The sequence below is a fragment of the Pezoporus wallicus genome, unplaced genomic scaffold, assembly GCF_028554395.1.
Source record: "Pezoporus wallicus isolate ANWC-B61680 ecotype Strahan unplaced genomic scaffold, APGP_CSIRO_Pwel_v1 contig_8372, whole genome shotgun sequence".
Lineage (NCBI taxonomy): Eukaryota > Metazoa > Chordata > Aves > Psittaciformes > Psittacidae > Pezoporus > Pezoporus wallicus.
The window spans coordinates 17,307-42,469 of NW_026640907.1; the positions used below are offsets into that span (position 1 = coordinate 17,307).

The window sequence follows — 25,163 nt, forward strand, 5'->3', positions numbered from 1 at the left end:
ATCCCCCCCCCAAGCGAATCCCCCACCTCCTTCCAAACCCCTCCCCGTCCTTCCCAAGTGACCCCCCCCCCCCCCCCAAGCGACCCCCCCGTCCTCCCCAAGTGAACCCCCCCCCCTCCGTCCTCCCCAAGCGGACCTCCCCCCCCCCCCCCCCGGGTGCCCCGGCAGCCTCCCTCCCCTCCTCAAGAACCTCCCCAGCACCCACAGAACCCCCAGCCCCTGCCCGTCCTCGCCCCCCGGGGCCGGTGTGCGCTCTGCGGGTGCTTTATTGCCTACAGGAAGTAGGTGATGCTCTCGGGGCTGAGCGGGGGCTGGATGTCCAGCCTGCGGGCCCTGCTGCCCTGCTCCACGATCTCCAGGCGCAGCGTGGGGACCCTGCCCGCCCCAGCGCCCGGGGACGAGCTCTCCTGGCCCTTGAGGAGCTGCTTGTCCGAGCCCTCGACGGCGATGCGGAGGGTGCAGCCGCGGGGCAGCAGGTCCTGCTCGTGGGCAGCGGCCAGCTGGTTCACCACGCGCCGCTCCACCTGCGGGCACCACCGCAGAGCCGCTGAGGGGGTCCTGGTGGGGCTGCGAGCTCTGAAGCCCACCCTCGGGCACCACCGCACGCCAGCGCCGTGGGATGGGGCGGCACGAAGGGAGCCTAAAGCTCCTCCAGCTCCGACCCCTTCCACGGAGCAGCTTGCTCCGAGCCCCTGCGTCCAGCGTGGCCTTGAGCACTGCCAGGGATGGGGCAGGCGCAGCCCAGCCACCGAGCTCCATCCCTGCCCTTACCTCGTGCTTGATGGAGCGGGCTCCGTAGTGCAGGTTGTAGCCATCAGCCAGCACATCCATGACCTCCCTGTCCCAGAGCAGGGTGATGTTGTGCCTCGCCTTGGCCTGGTGGGTGAGGAAGAGGAGGACGAGCGCGCGGTGCCTTCGCCCTGCTCCTCTGAGAAGCCAGCTCGAGGCCAGGGGTGGTTCTTACCTTCTTGGCCCAGAAGTTCAGCTCCTTGTTGACCAACTGGATGAGCTCCGCGTGGCAGAAGGGCAGGAAATAGACAATCTCATTGATCCTGCCCAGGAACTCGTCACGTTTGAAGTGAGCCTGCGGGGAGCGGGGCAGGGGGGTCAATGGGATGGGAAGGATGGGGTCACAGAGACAGGGAGCGGCGTGGCACGAAGGCACCTTAAAGCACCTCCAGCTCCAACCACGGGCAGGGACCCCTTCCATAGAGCAGCTTGCTCCAAGCCCCGGTGTCCAACCTGCCCTTGAGCACTGCCAGGGAACTGGCTCAGCTTTAAGGTCCCTTCATCCCAAACCATTCCATGGTTCCATGCCTACACCAAAGGACTTGGAGACCCAAGCTCAGGGCTCCTCAAGAAGCTCCCCCATACCTTCAGGATGGGGCGAATGACCTTCTCCTTGAACTGCTTGGAGATGGTGATCCTGTCGGTCATCTGCACGTCCTCTGAAAGACAGGAGGACACGGGGTGTTGGGTGGGGGCCACGGGCTCCTTCCCATCTGCCAGCTCCGGGAGGTGGGATCCAAGCAGGACGTTGGAACAGCCCCGGAGCCTCCACGTGTGTGTGCCACCAACCACCAGCGGTGTGGAAATGGGGTGTCCCTGCGCTGGGCCCCCTGGTGCAGGGCTGGGTGCCCCCCGGCTGCCCCTACACACGCTGGGTGCCTGAGGACAGCACCCGCATGAGGTGTTTCACTTGCGCAGTGAAAGGGGCCTCTGCTCCCTGCCCTCCACCCTGGAGACCTCAGAGCAGCTCCAGGGCCTGAAGGGGCTGCAGGGAACCTGGAGAGGGGCTTGGGACAAGGGATGTAGGGACAGGCCAAGGGGAATGGCTTGAACCTGCCCGAGGGGAGACTGAGCTGAGCTCTTAGGCAGAAGCTCTTCCCTGGGAGGGTGCTGAGGCGCTGGCACAGGGTGCCCAGAGAAGCTGTGGCTGCCCCATCCCTGGCAGTGTTCAAGGCCAGGTTGGACACAGGGGCTTGGAGCAAGCTGCTCTATGGAAGGGGTCCCTGCCCGTGGCAGGGGTTGGGAATGGAGGAGCTTTAAGGTCCCTTCATCCCAGCCCATGCCATGATCCGGTGACAGCCCCGGCTCACACTGTGCAGCTCTGGCCGCAGTCCACTTCCCTCTGCTGACTGCAGATGGAGCCAGGGTCTGGCTGGTCCCGAATCCCAGCTCTCAACCACAGCCACCAGCCCGGGGGCAGCTTTCCCTCCCTGCCACCCAAACCCTCTCTGTTTCCCTCGCCTCACCTCTCCCTGCACCCTCATGCACCAAACTCCACGTCCTGTGGAACGCAAGGATGCTCACGGGGAGATCGCTGCATCCCAGCGCTCCGTATGGGATCCAGGCATGCAGGGTGCTGGAGAAGGACCCATGCGGGGTGCTGGGTGCCCTTCCCACCTTTGCAGCCCTGATGGGCATCGCTGCACCCCCGGCAGTAGCAGAAAGGGGCTCATGGGCTCTACCAGACCCGCACGGGTGCCAGCACACAACCACGAGGTGCCATCACCTCTCACGGTGACAGCAGCACCTCAGGGTGCACCCCAGGGTGGGGTTTGGACATTGCAGTCCATTGAAGCAGAGCAGGGGGGCTCTGGTTACAGGGATTTAGCCCATTTCCCTTCTCTGCTAATAGACACCAAGGGGGGGGGTGTGTGTCAATAAGCAATGGGAATGTGACACAGCATTCCCGATGAGAGCTGGAGAGGCAGAGGACACGGAGCTGCCCCCGGTATCCAGGTTTCCCACCCGTAGCACCCACTGGCAGAGGTGCAGACGCTGCAGCAGCAGCTCCTTCCCTTTATCTCCCCATTTATCTGCCCCCTGGCACTGAGGACCTCCAGGCCATGGCTTTGGAGCATCCCCACTGAAGGAAGGAGCGCCGGGGAAGGCGATGGGGGGCAGGAGTGGGGCTGGGATGCGCTCTCACTGCGGGCGTGCGCTGGCGGCTGCTGCTGGCAATGGAAATCCGATGTCTTCCCCATTTAGCAGGAGTGCCCGTGGCATTTGGAAATGTTATTCCTGAAAGTTCAGGTCCAGGCGCGGCTGATGCTGCAGGATGCTGCATGAAGGCAGCTCTGGCACCCAGCGCTCGCAGCAAACAGGAGGAGACAGGCAGAAAGAAGCTGGGAGATGGATTTGATGCCCCGAAGCAACGTTGTTTTCCTGCTGCCACGGAGCTGATGCAGATGCTGCAGCTCCCAGGTACATCCCAGCACCTCCACCGGCGAGCAGGGCTCTGGAGATGGAGCTTTGGGGAATGTGGTGCCCTGATGGCACAGGGAATGGGGTGGGATGAAGGGACCAAAAGCCCCTTTCCAGCTTTCCTGCAGCCCCTTCAGGCACTGGAGCTGCTCTAAGGTCTCCCCTTCAGGAGCCTTCTCCACACACAGCTGGGTCTTGGGAAGCTTCTCATCATCCAACACACTCCTAGGTGCCCTGCTGAAGATGTGTCCACGTACAGGACCATAACAGGATCTTAACAGGTCTGTGCTCACACACTGCTGTGCAGTTTAGAGCCAAAGGGGACAGCCCTTGGTGCAGCATCACCACCCATCCTTCCATGCATCCACCCCTGGCACAGCAGAGACCAACCAGGCTCTGGGGCCTCTGGGTGCTGCTGGAGGTGCTGGAGGGATGCAGATGAATTTGGCCTCTGCTGCTGCAGTGGAGGTGCTCAGTTCACATTAGAGGCTGCTCTTACCCTACCCAATTCTCCTTTGATTTCCTAATTCACATTTCTGGGGAAGTTTCTGCAAGACCCTAATGGGTAGATCCAGGATTCCCATCCCAGGGACGTGACAGGGTGAAGCTCAGTCCTTTATGGAAGTGAGGGAACAAACCTCTTCAACACGAGCACCATTCCCAGCACTAGTCTGGCCTAGGAAGTGTTTGGAAGGGTTCTGGAAGGATGGAAAGGGTGAGGAGTTGAAGGGTGAAGAACTAAAGGGTGAGGAGTTGAAGGGTGAGGAGTTGAAGGTGAGGAGCTGAAGGAGAGGAGCTGAAGGTGAGGAGCTGAAGGAGAGGAGCTGGAGGAGAGGAGCTCAAGGTGAAGAGCTGAAGGAGAGGAGCTGAAGGTGAGGAGCTGAACGAGAGGAGCTGAAGGTGAGGAGTTGAAGGGTGAAGAACTAAAGGGTGAGGAGCTGAAGGAGAGGAGTTGAAGGTGAGGAGTTGGAGGAGCTGAAGGTGAGGAGTTGAAGGAGAGGAGTTGAAGGAGAGGAGCTGAAGGAGAGGAGCTGAAGGAGAGGAGCTGAAGGTGAGGAGCTGAAGGTGAGGAGCTGAAGGTGAGGAGCTGAAGGAGAGGAGCTGAAGGAGAGGAGCTGAGGGGCAGAGAGCAGAGGATGAGGAGGGCTGCAAGGTGGCCCAAAGCCATCGCCAAAGAAGTGATGTCCCAGAAGGAGGGCTCCAGGAGAGGACAAGCATGAAGCGGAGGCAGTGCAGGAGGGGCAGTGCTGGGGATGGGGTGTGGGACTCAGCACCACTGGTAGACCCATACCTAGGTTTTCTGCTATCCTCTTCTTGCTCATCTCCAGGGCCTCCTGCCGCAGCTGCAGCGCGTGCTGGGCGATCTCCTCGCTGGCCACGTTGGAGGTCATGATGAAGATGGCATCCTTGCAGTCGATGGTCTTGCCCTTCCCATCCGTCAGCCTGCCCTGCAACAGCACCGGGGGCACAGCACGGCGTGAGCAGGCGCCACAGGATGCGGCCAAACCGTGAGGAGGAGGACACGGGGCCCATGTTTCCCCAAAGGGGATTTATTTACATCATGGAATGGGTTGGGATGGAGGGAGCTTAAAGTTCCTCCAGCTCCAACCCCTGCCACGGGCAGGGACCCCTTCCATAGAGCAGCTTGCTCCAAGCCCCTGTGTCCAACCTGGCCTTGAGCACTGCCAGGGATGGGGCAGCCACAGCTTCTCTGGGCACCCTGTGCCAGCGCCTCAGCACCCTCCCAGGGAAGAGCTTCTGCCTAAGAGCTCAGCTCAGTCTCCCCTCGGGCAGGTTCAAGCCATTCCCCTTGGCCTGGCCCTACATCCCTTGTCCCAAGCCCCTCTCCAGCTTTCCTGCAGTCCCTTTAGGCACTGGAGCTGCTCTGAGGTCTCATTTCCAAAGGGATGCCCATGGATTCGAGCAGGAGAGAAGCAGCGACTTGCCCTGTCCATGATCCCAGCCATCCCCATCCAGCACATCCTTGATGGAAGCTCTGGGAAGCGCCTCATGGGGAGGGGGTGCTGGTGGGCACCCCTAACTCAGCCTCCTGCAGCAACACAGCCCAGACGTTCACCTTCACATGAGTCAGTCCCAAGCTCCCCATGGGGCTGCCTGGGCGTGCTCGGGGGGGAGCTTTGTGGGGGTCTGAAAGCCCCACAAGGAATCCCAGCATCCCAGCCCAGGGGATGTGAAAGCTCACCCAGTTCCAGCCCCCTGCCCTGCACCCTGTGCTCGGGCTCTGCCTGTTGCACAGCAGCTTCATTGCCACGGTGCTGGCGGGGCTGCGAGGCAGGGACGCTCCCCAGCATCGCGCTGCGAGGGCTTTACAGGGCTTTTGTGCTCCTCTGAAGGATTAATAACTCCATTTTTCCTTGCATAGATCACGGGAGCAGCAGCTCAATGGGAAATCAATTCCTGCAGCACGCACTTGACAGGGCAATAACCCAAATGTTAATCTCAAGCACCCAACAAGGATTTGTGTCGCTGGGCTGGAGATCAGCTGCGAGGAAGCAGACTGCCTGGGGAGGTCCTGGCTTCCCAGGCCTTCCTCTGCTCTCTCTGTTCCACTCTATGGAATAAGAGACCCAGGCCCCTTGCAGGAGGGCTGCGGCCACCCCAGTGGGCTGCTGTGGGTGTCACTGCCACCACAGGGCTCGCTTTGTGGGTGATCCCAAGGGCTGCTCACCGTGTTACAGCCATGTCCCAGTTATCCTGCAGGTTACTTGGGTCAGCCTCATTGGAATTCAGCCCGTGCTTCGAGGCCAGCTTGGACACAGGGGCTTGGAGCAAGCTGCTCCAGTGGAAGGTGCCCCTGCACGTGGAGCTGGATGAGCTCACCCAACCCATTCCGTGAATCCATGTCAATCAAATTCCCAGGCTTCACCCCCACATTTCCAACCCTCCCAGTGGCTTTGCCTTTGCCTGAAGGTAACACTGACTCCATCAGGAGCCCTCAGCACCAGCCCGCTCCCTGGCTGGGTGGCAGTGCCCGCAAGGGACCACTGATGTGGAGCATCCCGGCACACCTCCCGCATCCCCTTCCCTTCCCTCCGGGCCTGCAGCGCGGCGGTACCTCATCGAAGAGCTGCAGCATGATGGTGAGCACGTCCGGGTGGGCTTTGTCAACCTCATCGAAGAGCACCACGGCGTTGGGGCACTGCCTCAGCCTCTTGGTGAGCTGCCCCCCCTCCTCGTGGCCCACATAGCCTGGAGGGGAGCCGATGAACTTGGCAACCTGGGGGGCAGGAACAGGGCACGTGGAGCTCAGCCACACTGAAGCCCCTTTGGGGGGGGGGCTTTGCATTCCCAACCCATTCCGTGGCTCTCTGATGAAGACTCATCTCAGCAAGGAGCTCAAATCCAAAGGGATTTGCACCCCCCCCCCCAGCTCTGGGGTGACCCTGCTGAGATCCCCCCTCTCCTGCAGCACCCGCGTGGGGTGGGAGGTGGGACAGGAGGGGTGCGCTCTGCGCTGCTGGCCTCTGCTCTGCTGGATTCTCCCATTCCCTGCCCGGATGCTCTTCCCCACAGCCCCACACTGCGCAGACACGGGGTGGTAAAGCTTCCCTTGCTCCGTGCTCTTTGATCCCAATTCCCCACTATTTCCCATTTTGGGAATGTAGAAGCTGGAGCGAAGCTGCTGCTCTGCTGGGCTCCCCCTTTGCCCCCCCAAACCACGCATCTCCTGGAGGCCATGGAAGCAAGCCGGGGCTGGTGGCAGCCTGGGAGCAGAGGGAAGCCATGCACTGACCTCGTGCCTCTCCTGGAACTCCGACATGTCCAGTCTGATGAAGCCCTGCAAGAGAAAGGAACCCCTGAGGTGGGGGTTGAGGATGTGCTCCAAACTCATCCCATTTACAAGGCTCCTCTGCACCCAGGCCACTGCCTGCAGGGATCAACACGTGGATATGGGGTTCCCAAGGACCAGTGGTGCCAGAGTGGCCACATCCACCCCAGAACACCCGGGGTTGTTGTGACGAAGAGGAAGGGGGAGACTGAGCTGAGCTCTTAGGCAGAAGCTCTTCCCTGGGAGGGTGCTGAGGCGCTGGCACAGGGTGCCCAGAGAAGCTGTGGCTGCCCCATCCCTGGCAGTGTTCAAGGCCAGGTTGGACACAGGCTTGGAGCAAGCTGCTCTATGGAAGGGGTTGGGGTTGGAGCTGGAGGAGCTTTAAGGTCCCTTCATCCCAGCCCATCCCATGGTTCCATGTTCCCAGCTAACAGAACCTTCAGCACTGCACTGATTCCTCCATGTGCTGTTTGCCCAGGCATTGACCAGTTCCAGGAGCTGGGAATGGAGGTGCCTGAAGCCCAGGAGCTGGGAATGAAGGTGCCTGAAGCCCAGGAGCTGGGAATGAAGGTGCCTGAAGCCCAGGAGCTGGGAATGAAGGTGCCTGAAGCCCAGGAGCTGGGAATGAAGGTGCCTGAAGCCCAGGATCTGGGAATGGAGGTGCCTGAAGCCCAGGAGCTGGGAATGAAGGTGCCTGAAGCCCAGGATCTGGGAATGGAGGTGCCTGAAGCCCAGGATCTGGGAATGGAGGTGCCTGAAGCCCAGGAGCTGGGATTTACTGCTTTAGGAAGGCCATTAGGGGAGGAGGAGGAACAGAAACCAGAACAGGCGCGTTCATGGCCTTGTTTCAATCTGCTCTCTGCAGCTCCCATCCCATCCTGTGGCCATTCCCTGCTGGAGGATGCTGGGGACAGGTTGAGGGGGGCTTTTCCCTGCTCCAGCGTTCCCCAGTTCTCCATGGGAGAGATCTGGGCACCTCCTAGAGCCTAAATCTCAAGCCCTAAGCGTGGAATACCCAGCTTGAAACGCTTGGTGCCTTCAAACCTCACATCCCTGAGCTACACCTTACGAAGCCACCGCCACCGGGGAGGATGGAACCAGATGAGCTTTAAGATCCCTTCCAACCATTCCATGAGGATTCCATGAATCAGCCGAGGGAAGAGCGTTACCTTTTTGACATCCTTATGGATGTACTTGGCTGTCTGCTTGGCCAGCTCCGTTTTACCTGTCCCAGAGAGGAAAAGACTCGTGTTAGACCAGGTCTGTCCGTCCTCCTGTGCCAACACCAGGGCTGGCGGCACCACTGCCAACACAAGCGTTGTCTCCATGCAAACACACCCAAGATGTTGTGAGATCAGATCCCATCCTCCCGATGTGTCCATTGAACACACAGGTTCTGTTGGAAATACCCCGGGATCTGCCCAGAAACCCCCTCCTGCTGCCACCCTGGCACCATGGATGGGTTTCCTGGGCTTTTATTGTGTCCAGCTCCAGGGCCTAAAGGGGCTGCAGGAAACCCAGGGAGGGGCTTTGGCCAAGGGGAATGGCTTGAACCTGCCCCAGGGGGTTGGAGCTGGAGGAGCTTTAAGCCCCCTTCATCCCAAACCCTTCCCTGATTCCGTGCTGCACCACACAGCCCCGCAGCTCTGCCGGTGGTGATGGCTTCGGTGGCTGGACGTGAGGATCACGGAATGAGATCAGCACAGAAGTGCTGCAAACATGGGAAGTGAGCCAGGACCCAGCATCCTGGTGCGGTTCTGCCTTTGTCCACTTTGGCTGTGGCTGGGTTGTGGGTCCCCACACGTGAGCACACAGATCCAGACGCGCTCTCTCACACAGGGTATGAACGTAAGGGAATCAGGATGGGTCCTTAACTTATAACCACGGAATGGGTTGGGATGAAGGGAGCTTAAAGCTCCTCCAGCCCCAACCCCTGCCACGGGCAGGGACCCCTTCCATAGAGCAGCTTGCTCCAAGCCCCTGTGTCCAACCTGGCCTTGAGCACTGCCAGGGATGGGGCAGCCACAGCTTCTCGGTGCTCTCCTTTTCTCCAGTATTCCTTTCTATGGGAGCAGTGGAAAAGCCCCCCATGGACACACAGAGGAGTTGAAGAGCTGTGATTCACACCACTGAGCCCCTACAAGGAGGGCAGTGAAGTCCCAAACCCATTTCTTACTGGTTTTATAGGGCTTTATACAACTCCTCTCGAGGTAACACCCGGCTCGTGGCCGGCAGCGACCCATAGATCCCGGTGTGTGTCCCTGCCCTGAGCCCTCCAGCCCCCTCCCGAGGCTGAGGGATGCCCTGGATGCAGGAGGAGCACTGGGGTTGTTGCAGGTGTCGCTTTGGCCACTTTGTTCCCTGCCTGGAAGTCATCTTGGCCATTCCACGAAGGGATCAAGTGTTTGGTTACCTTTCCTTGTGCTTGAGGACAAACATTATGGGAGTCAAGGAAATCCCGTCATTCCAAAGCCTCCCGCGTCCATAGGAGCGAGGCAGCAGAGGCTGGAGCTGCCAGCAGCAGCTTCCTGCTCTCACCTCTCCCGTGGAGGCAGAAACCAACCCTTTTCCTGGGCAAACTGTCCCTTTTGGGATGGGATAACTGAGCGTGCAGCTGCCTGAGCCCTGCCTGGGGCCTGCCAGGGGTTATCCTGCGGGATCCCGCACCAGCTGGAGGGATGCAACACTTAAACTGGTGTTGTATGAGAAGCAGAGAGAGAGGGGCTGCGCCGGGGCTGAGGAGCAGCCCCAGCCCCTCCATCCCTCTGGCACAGCCCAATCCTTACCTATTCCAGAGGATCCCAGGAACAGAAAGACGAGCGGGTGCTCCTCGTCGTACCAGCCGTTCTCCTTCCTCCGAATGGCTGCGTTTAAAGACAATGGGAACAACAAAAAGGAGGAAGGGGAGGGAGGGAAGGGGGGAAAAGGCAAATAAATCAATGCCACAGAAGCAGGGATAATTATCACTAAGTACACACTCTGTTTTCCTGCTCTCTCCCCACTCAAAGTCCTCGCTGCCATTAGTGCCATCTAATTCGATTAGGCAGGCCCGGCCCCAGAGACACCTAATCAGGTTAGCATGGATTGGGAAAGCTGCCCAGAGCAGAGCGTGGATAAAGTTTTCCAGGATGTGCACTCAGTGTTGCCAGGGAGACGGGAGGGAGGGGGGACCGGGAGGGATGGAGGGATGGAGGGAGGGATGGAGCCGTACCGGTGCAGTGATGCTGCACCAGAGCAGCAGGTCCGAGGTTTGTGTGTTATTCCTTGAGTGGGAATGGGAAGAGGGAGGGGATTGAAGGAGTGGGGAAAGGCTGGAAGGGCTGGGAAAGGAGAGTTTCTATGTCTCTGGATGGCAATATCCAATGGGATCCAGCTCTGCTCTGGAGCCAGGCTGAGAGAGCTGGGCTGGGGCAGCCTGGACAAGAGAAGGCTCCTGAAGGGGAGACCTGAGAGCAGCTCCAGTGCCTGAAGGGGCTGCAGGAAACCTGGAGAGGAGCTTGGGACAAGGGATGTAGGGCCAGGCCAAGGGGAATGGCTTGAACCTGCCCGAGGGGAGACTGAGCTGAGCTCTTAGGCAGAAGCTCTTCCCTGGGAGGGTGCTGAGGCGCTGGCACAGGGTGCCCAGAGAAGCTGTGGCTGCCCCATCCCTGGCAGTGCTCAAGGCCAGGTTGGACACAGGGGCTTGGAGCAAGCTGGGGATGTGAAGGGAAAAGCCAGGTCCGGAGGTTGCCAGGGGAGGTTTGGGATTGAGGGGCCCACAGGCAGGAAGCATCTCCACAAAAGCAGAGAACTCGCTCCTCCAGGAGCCACAGGAACCTGCTCCAGGCCTGGATGAGAGGAGTCAATGTGGGAGGGAGGCAGGATGGGTTCTGTAAGGAGGGTGAGTCAGCGCTGCAGCAGCAGTGCGGCTGGATCCCGAATCCTTGGGGAGCCCGTGGAGAAGGTGGGAAGAACCCTGCAAGGAGGTGGTGGCTCGTTTGCATCACTCCGTGATGCAGGAGTCAGCCTGAAGAGCCAAAAAAGCCCAGTTTAACCCTAAAATCCAAGGCACATCCACCCGATGCAACGGGATGGAGCGCAGGGAGCGGGAATTCAGTGGAAGCCGAGTCCCAGCACAACGAGGACGTGACATTCTGTGTCTGGCCACCATCAAGATGCATTACCCATCCCTTGGCTGCTCTAACACATCCTGACTCCTGTCAAGGCTTAATCAGACCGGGCTTTGAGCCAGGCTCTGCCTTACCCTGCCTGGGCTGGGGTGGGGGGGGCAGCTCAGCCCCACGGACCAGCTCCAAGAGCAGGCAGGGATTTGTCCTCTGATGTGGTGGTGAACATCTCCTCCTCGAACCGGGACCAGGGGCACCCGTGGGGACCACGGGGATCCATACTGGGCCCAGCGCTGCTCAGGGCCTTCCTAAGTGATGTGGATGAGGGGATCAAGTGTTCCCTGAGGACACCAAACTGAGTGGGGAAGGGGGCAGCTGGGACTGCTCAGCTGGAGAAGAGAAGGTGCAGGGAGACCTGATCCATGTGCCAGGAGGTAAAGGGGGGCTGCAGGGAAGATGGAGGCTCCCTTTGGACAAGGAGTCCCATGGGAAAGCCCAGGGGTGATGGGCACAAGTTACTGCTGGGAGATTCCCACTGGGAACAAGCAGCCACTGGAATAATGTCCCCAGGGCAGTGGTGACTCCCCAGGGCTGGACACTGTTAAGATGGGGCTGCACAGGGTGCTGGGCATCCAGTGTGGGTCAGGCTGTGCCTGGAGAGGTTGGAGCAATGATCCTTGAGGTCCCTTCCATTGGGATTCCAGGATTCCATGAAATCACAGGCAGCATCCACATCACCCCCACTGAAGAGCCAGCACACGAGGAGCAAGAGGAGATGCCCACGGCATGGAGGTGCAGGGGGTGTCCGTGTGATCCCAGAGCTGCTCCAACGTCCCCTGCATAGCTCCCAGAGCATCCCACCATGGCTTGTGCTCCATCCCTGCCCTTTACGGCAGCAAAGCTGAGGTCAGCCACGCGGGTGGATATATTTCCTGCAGGATTGATGGGGAATAACGGGACCACTGACAGTGTCTGCAGCATCTCAGCTAATAAAGGTAATAAAGTTCTGCTCCAGGGCATGGAGTGACCACGGGCAGGGTCAGCACGTTCAATGGTCTGCAGGCAGCCAGGTTAAGTGTTAAGTGTTGTCTCTTTTCACTCCCCTCTCCAGCAGCATCCCGGATTTTATGGATAAACACTCATCTTGCTCATCACAACTCCAGGGATATAAAGCATCCCATAAAACACAGCCACCATGGAGCTAGGGCTGTGATCCTGGCTGGAAGGGGCTGGGCATTAGTTAGAGCCATCAATGGCGTGATGGGATGGAAAACCTCTGCTACAAGGAGCCTTAAGCTGATGATTCCAGCCCCAGATGCTCTTGAGGTCCTGGCTGCCATCAGAAAGGGGCCAGCGAGCCCCCTGCTCCAGCACCTCCGGCCATGGGAGGCTCTCGAGGGTTGGCCACCAGCATCATGAGGAGGAGCAGAGCTGCTGCCCTCAGGCTGGAGCAGGCCATTGTGTGGACAGGAAGGGGGAGAACCTCAGCTTGGGGAGCCTCCTCTCCTCGGGCTCTGCAGCCACAAGGCAGCCTCCAGCCCTGCTGGTGGTGGCCGTGCAGGAGCCCATGCTGTGCCTCTTGGAAAGCCGTCCCCTTCCCGTTGGGAACGTGGAGGGGGTGGCAGGAAGAGCTCCAGGTCACTGAGCTCTGCTGGAATCTCATGCAGGCACCTGAGCCCCCAGGCCCGAGCGAGGACGTGGATGATGACGCCGGGGCCTTCTTCTCTGGAGCCATTTCCAGCGTTGCTGTGGTGCTCTCACTTGATTTTGGCCATCAGTAACGGCGCGAGCGCGGCGCGGGGTCTCCGAGAGGCCCTTCAGCTCTCTATTGAACTGATAAATTCACTGTATTACTTTACACAAATCAATACCCTCGCAGTTCTCAGCCCTTGATGTGACCAAAATTGGTTTCAGCCAATTTGTGAGCGTAATAAATGTCCATTTATCAAATCAATTCATTCAGGGTTGCTGCTCGAACCGCCCGGGTCGGGGTACGTGGGGTGAGCGATCCGGGTCTGCACCCGCTGTGGGATCGCTCGTCTCCATCCGGGATTGGTCCAGCATCCCAAAGGAACCGATCCAGCCCCACTGCTGGTGGCACTGGGATGTGGGAGATGAACCTCAAACGATCCCAAGGCTGCTCCCAAGCAGAGCCCGACCTGACTGCGGTGCAGGAGGTTTACACAAGGAAATGTAGGAACCAGGAAGGATCCGACCAGAGGAGGCCATGGAGCTGCTGCGAGGGCTGGAGCAGCTCTGCTCTGGAGCCAGGCTGAGAGAGCTGGGCTGGGGCAGCCTGGAGAAGAGAAGGCTCCTGAAGGGGAGACCTGAGAGCAGCTCCAGTGCCTGAAGGGGCTGCAGGGAACCTGGAGAGGGGCTTGGGACAAGGGATGTAGGGACAGGCCAAGGGGAATGGCTTTAACCTGCCAGAGGGGAGACTGAGATGAGCTCTTAGGCAGAAGCTCTTCCCTGGGAGGGTGCTGAGGCGCTGGCACAGGGTGCCCAGAGAAGCTGTGGCTGCCCCATCCCTGGCAGTGCTCAAGGCCAGGCTGGACACAGGGGCTTGGAGCAAGCTGCTCTATGAAAGGGGTCCCTGCCCACGGCAGGGGGTTGGAACTGGATGATCTTAAGGTCCTTTCCAACCCAAACTATTCTATGATTCTATGACTCTGTGATCCCAGGAGGATGATTCCCACTGCCCCGTTTCCCTGCAGCTCTGGCTCACTCCAACATTCTCCCTGCTCAATGCACTCAGAATTCTCCCTTCAGAACCAGACGTGGATTTTCCGCTCCCCCTTTTCCAAACCCTCTGCACTCCAAACCCAGCCACCCTTTTCCTTCCTTGCTCCTCCTCATCCAGCTGCAGGAAGAGCTGGAGCAGCTTCATTCCATCCCCAAGCTCTGGAGCCAGCCTCTACGTGCCCATGGGCTGGCAAAGGCTCTGTATGCCATAGAGGAGGTGATGGAGCCACAAGAGAGGTTTATGGAGACTTCCATCCGAGGTGGTCGTGCTCTGGCAGGGTATTTAGGAGATGGCATAACAAAACTTAGGGATGGAATCATGGGATGGGGTGGGATGAAGCTCCCTAAAGCTCCTCCAGCTCTCCTGCCCCTGTGGATTCCAGTCAGGAATCATCACTCAGCTCCCCACAGCCCTGCTCAGCTCTATCCTGCTTCCTGCAGCGGAGAGAGCAGCAGAGCTCACCTCTATCCCACGGGAAGGGTTCCTGCCCTCTGCGGCAGCGATGCCAAGCACCAGCTCCGTGTGAGCAACCCCAGTGCCCCGGCCCTCCACACAACCCCCAGAGCACACGTCGCCTTTGTATTCCCATCTGAGCCCCTCTGGAGAGTGTTTGGCTCATGCAGCGAGTGATGGATTAAATCAGATTATTCAATTAAGGGCCGGGTGATGCATTAAACAGCTCAGCAGGCTCGCCTAATCCCGGGACGAGGAGTGACAAACCGGGGAGCAGGAGGCCACGAAGTGGGAGCAAATCCAGCTGGGAACGAGTGAAATCAGCCCAAAGGCAGAGGGGCAGGGGCTGGAAGGAAAAACCGTGCCTCCAAATTCCCTCTTCCGGAGGGAAAGCAGCGGGGATGGGGCAGAGGGGAGGAGGGGCCGGAGCCTCTCCTGCTACCTTCGGCTCCGATATCCCGAGGCTGCGGGGCGGGGGGTGGGATCCAGCACGTTCCCTCTAATTCAATAAGAGAAACCTCCATAAAGGCAGCTGCTCTAATGGGCAGCAGCACCACCTGTGTCAGGAGCGGCAGCACCATCAATCACAGCGCCGGGCTCGCCCCGCTCCTGCCCCCAGGCGCCGCCGCAGCAGCCCCGGCCCCGCTGCGCGGCTCCGGCCCGGCTCCCATCACCCTCGGCTCCTCTTTGTTACCTCCGGCACCGCGGGGCCGCTCTGCCCCATCCCAAGCCGCGCTCCCCGCGCTGCTCCGGCTGCCAGGCGCTGCTGCGACGGGCCAAGGAGGTGCAAGAGGATCCGGAGGCTTTGCACAGAGCCCGGCCTTGCTGGAGCTCTGCTTCCGTAGAGCCACGGAATGGGTGGAAGGGAGCTCAAAGCTCCTCCGGGACCCCTTCCATAGAGCAGCTTGCTCCAAGCCCCTGTGTCCAACCTGCCCTTGAACACTGCCAGGGATGGGGCAGCCACAGCTTCTCTGGGCACCCTGTGCCAGCGCCTCAGCACCCTCCCAGGGAAGAGCTTCTGCCTAAGAGCTCAGCTCAGTCTCCCCTGGGGCAGGTTCAAGCCATTCCCCTTGCTCCATCCTGGGATCTGAGAGGCTGCCCCATGGAAAAGCGCCTGCAATGGACAGCCAGGACCCATCTTCTCCTTTCTCCTCCCTGCGGGGCCGTGTGCTCCATGACGTGCACTGGAAGGAGCCTGGCTGGTGCCTGCAGTGAGACACAGAGCTCAGAGCTCCCCAGGGCTCAGTGCCTGTCCTGGAGCTCGTGGGGCTCCCAGCTCCCTGCCCTGGGTCACCCCGTGCAGGGGATCTGCTGCCACAGCCGTGGGGTAGGTTTGCAGTGGGGAGGTAACAGCATGTCCTGGGCTAAGGGAGTCAGCCACCATCCTGCTCTGCTCTGCAGATGCACAGCACCCTTTTGTCTCAGTGATTACCATAACGAAGTTATGCTCCGAGCAACTGTCAGTGCTCATCTGATGTCTGTGGCTTCTGTTGGGGCCCACGTGCCTAAAAACTGCTCTGGGTTTAACCTCAGCTCCAGCACTCTCTGATGGAAGCATCCCCAAACCTTGCTGCACACCACAAGAGCCCAGCTCACTCCAGGAAAGCTGGAGAGGGGCTTGGGACAAGAGATGTAGGGCCAGGCCAAGGGGAATGGCTTGAACCTGCCCGAGGGGAGACTGAGCTGAGCTCTTAGGCAGAAGCTCTTCCCTGGGAGGGTGCTGAGGCCCAAAGAAGCTGTGGCTGCCCCATCCCTGGCAGTGCTCAAGGCCGGGTTGGACACAGGGGCTTGGAGCAAGCTGCTCTATGGAAGGGGTCCCTGCCCGTGGCAGGGGTTGGGGCTGGATGAGCTCTAAGCTCCCTTCATCCCAACCCATGCCATGTTTCCATGACTCCATGAAGGGCTCTCTCCCCCAGCCAAGATATCCCTGCTGGACCTCAGCACTGGTCCCCCCCCACCTCAATGACTCGGAGGCAGCCCCAGGTCAGGTCCCGAGGGAACACCGTGCTCCTCATGTGGAGCAGGGGATGAGGGCTGGAGGAGCAGGGTCCTACCTGCTCCCACCGTGGCAATGGCGCTCTCCTGGCCGATGATGTGCTCCTTGAGCCGCTGCTCCAGCGGGAACCTCCGGCGCTCCTCCACCTCCCTCCGGCGCTGCTCCTCCTGGAACTGGGGCAGGAGGAAAACGCTGGGCTCAGAGGCTGTTCCAAGCAACACCACGAACATCAGGTGGGTGCGTGGAGCTTCCCCCCCCAGGATAGCTGGAATTCCACTCCAGGCACTGGGAAGCAGCCACAGCTCATCCTAAGGAGCTCCCATCCTGTTATAAGCTCACATGGAAGAAGCAAGCTTTGGCTATGCCACTTGGATTTGCTTTCCCACTCTCCCCATGTCTCCTATGCAGCCTCCAAGCTCTTCCCGCAGGGCTGTATCCTGGTGGGAATGCTGGCAAGCAGACCCTCTGCAGCACGGAGGAAACACTGGGAAGAGCTCTTTATTGGGAGATCGGCTTCCCTGTGCTCCACAGGAGGCATCCACCCTGCTCCAGAGGAACAGGGAGCCACACACTGCGCCCACCCAGCCCATTTCCCAGCGGGATGGGCGATGTTTGCCACGCCAGAGCTGGCCGAGGAGAGAACATAATCCTGGAATCCCAATGCAAGGGACCTCAGGGCTCACCTGCTCCAACCTCTCCAGGCACAGCCTGACCCACACTGGATGCCCAGCACCCTGTGCAGCCCCATCTTAACAGTGTCCAGCCCTGGGGAGTCACCACTGCCCTGGGGACATTATTCCAGTGGCTGCTTCTTCCCAGTGGGAATCTCCCAGCAGTAACTTGTGCCCATCGCCCCTGGGCTCTCCCATGGGACTCCTTGTCCAAAGGGAGCCTCCATCTTCCCTGCAGCCCCCTTTACCTCCTGGCACATGGATCAGGTCTCCCTGCGCCTTCTCTTCTCCAGCTGAGCAGTCCCAGCTCTCTCAGCCTTTCCTCACTGCTGCCCAGCCCTTGGAGCATCTTTGAGGCCCTTCTCTGGCCCCTCTCCAGCCCGGCCACAGCTTTGCTGTGCAGCAGGACCCAACCTGAGCCCATGTTCCAGGGGTGCCCTGAGCAGCGCCCAGCACAGTGGCACAAGGGCACCCTCATCCCCGTGGTGATGCCCCTGGGGATGTTCCCCAGCACCCCGTTGGGTTTCTTTGCTCAGCTGCTCACTGCGATGGAGCTGGGGTGCCCCAGGGCCCTTTCCCGGAGCTGCTCCAGCCTGGACTGCACACAAGGATCCCATGGGGTCTGCGGATGGAGGAGCCACCCCTGAGCCCACCCGCCTGAAGGGGAAACCCCGGTGTGCTCACAGCCGGATGCTGCTCCCACATCCCGAATGGATAACCCCATCCAGGCCCACGTCCAGTGCTTCCTGGCTGAGCAGTGCCTGACAGGAGGCAAAGCCCCCAGATAAAGAGCAAACACTCCAGCTCTGGCTGGTGCCACCAGCCCCACGTGTATGAGATGCCATCAGCCTTTGTACAGGGCAATAACTTCCCTGTGGGTCCCAGTGGAGCAGCTCCATGGATGAAGGGAGCTTAAAGCTCCTCCAGCTCCAACCCCTGCCACGGACAGGGACCCCTTCCATAGAGCAGCTTGCTCCAAGCCCCTGTGTCCAACCCGGCCTTGAGCACTGCCAGGGATGGGGCAGCCACAGCTTCTCTGGGCACCCTGTGCCAGCGCCTCAGCACCCTCCCAGGGAAGAGCTTTTGCCTCAGAGCTCAGCTCAGTCTCCCCTCGGGCAGGTTCAAGCCATTCCCCTTGGCCTGGCCCTACATCCCTTGTCCCAAGCCCCTCTCCAGCTTTCCTGCAGCCCCTTCAGGCACTGGAGCTGCTCTCAGGTCCTGTTTGCTCTATAAAGGCCATTACAGACAGTTTGAGATGAGGAAGCAGACACAAGCTCCAGGTCTGCAGGTCCTCGCTGCTGCCTGCAGGGAGAGAGCTGGGAGAAGGGGAACTGTGGCTCATCCTGCTTGAAAGACTCCTTCCAGTCCTGCTGGAGATGGGAGAGGTGGATCTGACCCAGCCTGGTGCACACAAGGAGGGGTTCAATGGAAAGACAGGCTTGTAAGAGGCAAGGAGTCTCCATGAGGGACTGCAGCGACAGGACAAGGGGTGATGGGTTCAAACTGAAACAGGGGAAGTTGAGATTGGATCTAAGGAGGAAGTTCTTTACTGTGAGGGTGCTGAGGCACTGGAATGGGTTGCCCAAGGAAGCTGTGAATGCTCCACCCCTGGCAGTGTTCAAGGCCAGGCTGGAGGGATCCCTGCAGGACCTGGTTTAGTGTGAGGTGCCCACGGCACAGATCGAGAACTGGATGATGTTAAGGTCCTTTCCAATCCTATTCCATGATTCTGTGACTCCAAGACTGCTGGGGCCGCTTCCTCCTGCTTCCTTAGAGAAGACACAAGGTTTGGGTGCTACTTTTAGCCCTGGATACAGGTGAGGCCACTTCAGCTGGACCAGGGTGCCCAGCTCCGAGCTCCGGGTGCGTGGGCTCTGGTGCAGGGAGCACGTGGAGCATCCCTGCTCGCGCAGGCAGAAGGGGTGATCCCAACCCATTAAACATACATATGAAACCTCCTTGCTATTCCGGCAGCGGGGTATGTAAATCACAGCTAGGGGATGTGCCCAGCCCCTAACAGTGCTGCCAATTCATTCTCCTGCAGTGATTAAAATGAGCAATTCCTCCTCAAAGACTCTCTGCGGAGCGCGGAGACCGGAGCGGCGGCAGCCCCCCGAGCACCGCGTCCCCCCCAGCTCCGTATCCATCACCCGCCGCCTGCTCCCGCTCCCCGTTTATAGACAAGAGCTCTCGTCTCCAGCAGGAACATCCCATAGATCTATGTCCTTCCTCTCCTCCCTCGACTCGTGCAGCATTAAACCCAGCACTGCTTCGTGCTGTCACGGGCAGGCTCTCGGGAGCAGGGCTGGCTCCAGGGAGCGCTCACCCAGCACACGATTCCCACCTCATCCTCCCTGGGACGTTCCGAGTAGTTTATTCCCAGCTTTTTGTGCTGGAGGGAAGGCATGGGATCCACATGGACAAGGACAGCCTAGAGTTGGGACCACAGAACCTAATGGAGTTCAAGCAGGCCAAGGGCAAGGACCAGGGCAATCCCAGCACAACCAGAGGCTGGGGGAGATGAGATGGAGCAGCCTGAGGAGAAGGACTTGGGGTGCTGGGTGAGGAGGAGCTCCCCATGATCCCATCCCTGGCAGCGCTCAAGGCCAGGTTGGACACAGGGGCTTGGAGCAAGCTGCTCCAGTGGAAGGGGTCCCTGCCCGTGGCAGGGGTTGGAACTGGGTGAGCTTTAAGGTCCCTTCATCCCAACCCTTTCCATGACTCCATGACTCTACGTCACGGTGTGCTCCATGACTCAAGGACACCGGATCCTCAGACCTGTTTCTTCTTACCATGAACTGCAGACCTAAACCAACCCCTGATTTCCTCTGGTTTTGCCATGGGGCTCCAGAACAGCACCTCTGCCCCTCTGCCCCCACCTTCCCAGGAAGACCATGGACACGGGAGGGAAGGACACGCACCCCTGTACCCGGAACACTGCAGGAATGGGGTTCTTCCCTTCCGCATCATGGGTTGGATTCATACAGCTCCTGGCTGTGCTGGGGTGTTCCAGGTCACCCTAAGCTGGAACCTGGGGGTACCGGGGCTCACCTTTGTCTCTGCTGCTTTCAGGAGGTCCTTGACCTCCCCATCGCGGGCGTAGTCCAGGGGGGTATGGCCCATCTCGTTCTTCTGCAGCGGGTTGGCACCTGAGGGGAGGAAGAAATGGATGGGGTCAGGGATTGGAGCCGAGTCCTGAGGCACGAGGAGCAGGAAGCACTCACTGGGCATCCCTGGGGCCGCCCCTGAGCTGGGCTCCAAAGGGGATCTGCATCACAGAGGGGCAATGTCCAACCAGCGGTTCCACACACGGGTGTCCAGGGAATGGGGACAGGAACTGCCCCTGCTAACAACGCCTTGGCACGGAAGGGCTGCTGTGGTCACCAGAGCCTCACAAAGGCTCCCATGGGACCGCTCCAGCCTCAGCAGGAGCCTGCAGGGACAGGCCAAGGGGAATGGCTTGGAAGGGGCTTGGAGCAAGCTGCCCTAGGGGAAGGTGGCATTGGCTTGGGGCTGGAGGAGCTTTAAGTATCCTTCCATCCCCCCCCATCCCATGATTCCATCCCTAAGTTTTGTTATGCCATCTCCTAAATATCCCACCAGAGCACGACCACCTCGGATGGAAGTCCCCATAAACCTCTCTCGTGGCTCCATCACCTCCTCTATGGCATACAGAGCCTTTGCCAGCCCATGGGCACGTAGAGGCTGGCTCCAGAGCTTGGGGATGGAATGAAGCTGCTCCAGCTCTTCCTGAAGCTGGATGAGGAGGAGCAAGGAAGGAAAAGTGTGGCTGGGTTTGGAGTGCAGAGGGTTTGGAAAAGGGGGAGCGGAAAATCCACGTCTGGTTCTGAAGGGAGAATTCTGAGTGCGTTGAGCAGGGAGAATGTTGGAGTGAGCCAGAGCTGCAGGGAAACGGGGCAGTGGGAATCATCCTCCTGGCCTGGGCTGAAGGGAATGGTCCCACTTGCAGTGATGGGAATCTCAGATCAAGCAATGTGGGATGAGGAGAGATGGGAGTGGGGGAAGAGCCAGTGATGGCTCAGGAGCTTGGCATCCCTGGAGACACCTGGAGAAGGCGCAGGGAGACCTGATCCATGTGCCAGGAGGTAAAGGGGGGCTGCAGGGAAGATGGAGGCTCCCTTTGGACAAGGAGTCCCATGGGAAAGCCCAGGGGTGATGGGCACAAGTTACTGCTGGGAGATTCCCACTGGGAACAAGCAGCCACTGGAATAATGTCCCCAGGGCAGTGGTGACTCCCCAGGGCTGGACACTGTTAAGATGGGGCTGCACAGGGTGCTGGGCATCCAGTGTGGATCCAGTCACTCCCACCAGGATTCCATGGTTCCATAACTCTATGATTACGTCCCACCCGTGGCCAAGCATGCCGAAGGGCCCAGCAGACATCTCCCATCCCATTGGGAATGACCCGGCCACCTCAGCACTACCTAAAGCACGCTCCATCCCCTGCTCCTGGAGGCCGGGAGAGCCCCATCCTGATGGATGGAAGGAGCAGAGGACCCCAAGGAGCCGAGTGCTGGACTGGGATTTGCTTCCACATGAAAAATGGGCTCCATAAGGTAGGAGTGCAGAGGAGTTTCCATGGCAAGGCTTGGCATTCCAGATGAAGCCTGGGATCCCTTCTCATTCCAAATGAAGGCTGGGATCCTTCATCATTGCAGATGAAGGCTGGGATCCTTCGTCATTCCAGATGAAGCTTGGGATCCCTTGTCATTCCAGATGAAGCCTGGGATCCCTTCTCATTCCAAATAAAGGCTGGGATCCTTCATCATTCCAGATGAAGGCTGGGATCCTTCGTCATTCCAGATGAAGCTTGGGATCCCTTGGCATTCCAGATGAAGCCTGGGATCCCTTCTCATTCCAAATGAAGGCTGGGATCCTTCATCATTGCAGATGAAGGCTGGGATCCTTCGTCATTCCAGATGACGCTTGGGATCCCTTGGCATTCCAGATGAAGCTTGGGATCCTTTGTCATTCTAGATGAAGGCTGGGATCCCTTGGCATTCCAGATGAAGGCTGGGATCCCTTCTCATTGCAGATGAAGGCTGGGATCCTTCATCATTCCAGATGAAGCTTGGGATCCCTTGTCATTCCAGATGAAGCCTGGCATCCCTTGTCATTCCAGATGAAGGCTGGGATCCCTTGTCATTCCAAAGAAAGGCTGGGATCCTTCATCATTCCAGATGAAGGCCAGGATCCCTTGTCATTCCAGATGAAGGCTGGGATCCCTTGTCATTCCAAAGAAAGGCTGGGATCCTTCATCATTCCAGATGAAGGCCAGGATCCCTTGTCATTCCAGATGAAGGCTGGGATCCCTTGTCATTCTGAATGAAGCCTGGCATCCTTTGTCACTCCCAACGAAGCCCAGGATCCCTTGTCATTCCAGATGAAGCCTGGCATCCCTCGTCATTCCAGCTGAAGGCTGGGATCCAGACATGCCACTTCCTTACTGCAGAGCGGGGCCACTCCATAGCTCCCTATTAGAGACCCCGTTCCCCCCCCTTCCCGCTGTCCAACCCCACGGCGCCAGGAGGGGGGAGCCGGGCGTCCCCTCCACACGCTGCCATCCCCCAGGCCAGGGCTCTGCTCCCGGCTTCCCTTCCTCAGGAATTCTCCTCTCCAATATTGGCCTAATCCCCTGTTAATGGCTTTGACGACTTGACTAATTGCCGCAATCATTGACAGGACCTACGGGTCGATTCCGAGGAAATATCGCACCCTCATCCATAACGGTGGCAGCCCCTGCCTAATGGAAGGCAGGAGGGGGCCACCGCCCGCCCTGACCCCCTCTTCCCCATGGCCACGTCCCGCTTGGAGCAGCGGGGCTGGGCTGGGAGGCAATTTGTCAGCTCCGCCTTGGTTGTGCGGGGCCGGGGCTGGACCAGCTGGGCCGCACCGCGGGCTCTGCCTCCTCCTGCATCCCCGTGCTCGGGCGGAGGAGCCCCGGCCCGATCCTGTTTGATGAATGGGCCTCGGGTGCGGCGCCGGCGCCGGGTCACTCATTGGGGAAATATGTTCCTGTCACAGCGGTGGGAGCGCGGAGCCCAGTGACAGGCAGAGATTTTTCATATTTTATTAACTCCCTCCTCCTCCCAATTTGTCTTGAATTCCTTCGCATCCGCGAGAGCTGTCAATAGAGCGCGGGATGCGCCGCGGATGACGGCAGCCGGGATGCGCCGGGGACATGGGGAGCTCCGAGGAGGGGAGATGCGGGGAGGAGGGTGCACGGGGCTTGGGGGAGCAGCGTGGTCTGGGCAGCACGGTGTCACCCATAGTGGCACCCACAGTGTCACCCATAGTGCCACCCATACTGCCATCCATAGTGCCACCTACAGTGCCACCTACGGTGTCACCCATAGTGTCACCCATAGTGTCACCTACAGTGTCACCCATAGGGCCACCTATGGTGTCACCCATAGTGCCACCCAGTGTCACCCATAGCGTCATCCATAGCGCCACCTATAGTGTCACCCACAGTGGCACCCACAGTGTCACACATAGTGTCACCCATAGTGCCACCTACAGTGTCACCCATAGTGCCACCCATAGCGCCACCCATAGTGTCACCCATAGCGTCACCCACAGTGCCATCCATAGCGTCATCCATAGCGCCACCTATAGTGTCACCCACAGTGGCACCCACAGTGTCACACATAGTGTCACCCATAGTGCCACCTACAGTGTCACCCATAGTGCCACCCATAGCGCCACCCATAGTGGCACCCACAGTGTCACCCATAGTGTCACCCATAGCGTCACCCACAGTGCCATCCATAGCGTCACCCATAGTGCCACCTATAGTGCCACCCAGTGTCACCCATAGCGTCACCCATAGCGTCATCCATAGTGCCACCCATAGTGGCACCCACAGTGTCACTCATAGTGTCACCCATAGCGTCACCCACAGTGCCATCCATAGCGTCACCCACAGTGCCACCCACAGGGTCAGCCATAGTATCACCCACAGTGTCACACATAGTGTCACCCATAGCGTCACCCATAGTGCCACCTATAGTGTCACACATAGTGGCACCCACAGTGTCACCCATAGTGCCACCCATACTGCCATCCATAGTGCCACCTACAGTGTCACCCATAGTGTCAGCCATAGTGTCACCCATAGTGTCACCCATAGTGCCACCTATAGTGGCACCCATAGTGGCACCCACAGTATCACACCACAGTGTCCCTCACAGTGTCCCCCATAGCGTCACTCACAGCGTCACCCATAGCATCACTCACAGTGTCCCCCATAGTGTCACCCATAGCATCACTCACAGTGTCCCCCATAGTGTCCCCCATAGCATCACCCACAGTGTCCCCCATAGCATCACCCACAGTGTCCCCCATAGCATCACCCACAGTATCACCCCACAGTGTCACCCACAGCGTGCTGCTTATCTCCATCCTCTGCCACAGTCAGTGCCAGAAGGGCACGGAGTGGAGACTGGGCTGCGGGCACGTAGCCCAAGATGTTCCATGATTCCACTCCTGTCATGGAATCCTGGAACGGTTTGGGATGAAGGGACCTTAAAGCTCCTCCAGCTCCAACCCCTGCCGTGGCCAGGGACCCCTTCCACTGTCTGACACCCTCCATGGTCCAACCCCAGCCCAGGATTCACCAGGAGCCATCCGCCCCACTGCCTGCTGCGGATGTCACCGCTGCCACCAGCCATCAGCTTTGACAAGGACCGACATTCTTATTGCTCCCCACGCCTGGTTAAGGTAATCCAAGAGGACTCCTGTCCTCCTGAGCCTCGGGGGATGGAATTAGCAACTCACCCCCTACCCAGGAGCACAAACCCGCTTGTGAATCAATGAGAGGCATCATTCCCAAGCAGCTTTTAACACGCAACACAAAGAGGGAAGCAGGCACTGATCCTGCGGCCATTCCCTGGCCTTGAACACTGCCAGGGATGGGGCAGCCACAGCTTCTCTGGGCACCCTGTGCCAGCGCCTCAGCACCCTCACAGGGAAGAGCTTCTGCCTAAGAGCTCAGCTCAGTCTCCCCTCGGGCAGGTTAAAGCCATTCCCCTTGGTCTGGCCCTACATCCCTTGTCCCAAGCCCCTCTCCAGCTTTCCTGCAGCCCCACTGCGCTGCAGAACTGCAGCTGTGTGAGCAGAAGCCCCCCTGTGACCATAAAGGTGCCCAGAGGCGCAACACCACGAGAGGGAA

General features: G+C 59.4%; 1 protein-coding gene across 1 annotated transcript in view; it reads right to left on the reverse strand.

The window, feature by feature from the left end:
* Window positions 1–272: 272 nt before the first annotated feature.
* CLPB (ClpB family mitochondrial disaggregase) overlaps window positions 273–25,163 on the reverse strand; it is a 52,723-nt gene continuing 27,832 nt past the window's right edge. Inside the window, exons 6-16 of the mRNA XM_057421176.1 lie at window positions 20,021–20,118; window positions 16,357–16,471; window positions 9,787–9,864; window positions 8,170–8,225; window positions 6,965–7,009; window positions 6,287–6,448; window positions 4,502–4,658; window positions 1,375–1,448; window positions 965–1,084; window positions 772–876; window positions 273–524 (exon numbers count right to left, since the gene is read on the reverse strand). Coding sequence (XP_057277159.1) covers window positions 273–524; window positions 772–876; window positions 965–1,084; window positions 1,375–1,448; window positions 4,502–4,658; window positions 6,287–6,448; window positions 6,965–7,009; window positions 8,170–8,225; window positions 9,787–9,864; window positions 16,357–16,471; window positions 20,021–20,118 — 1,262 coding nt within the window. The remainder of the gene's footprint in view (window positions 525–771; window positions 877–964; window positions 1,085–1,374; window positions 1,449–4,501; window positions 4,659–6,286; window positions 6,449–6,964; window positions 7,010–8,169; window positions 8,226–9,786; window positions 9,865–16,356; window positions 16,472–20,020; window positions 20,119–25,163) is intronic.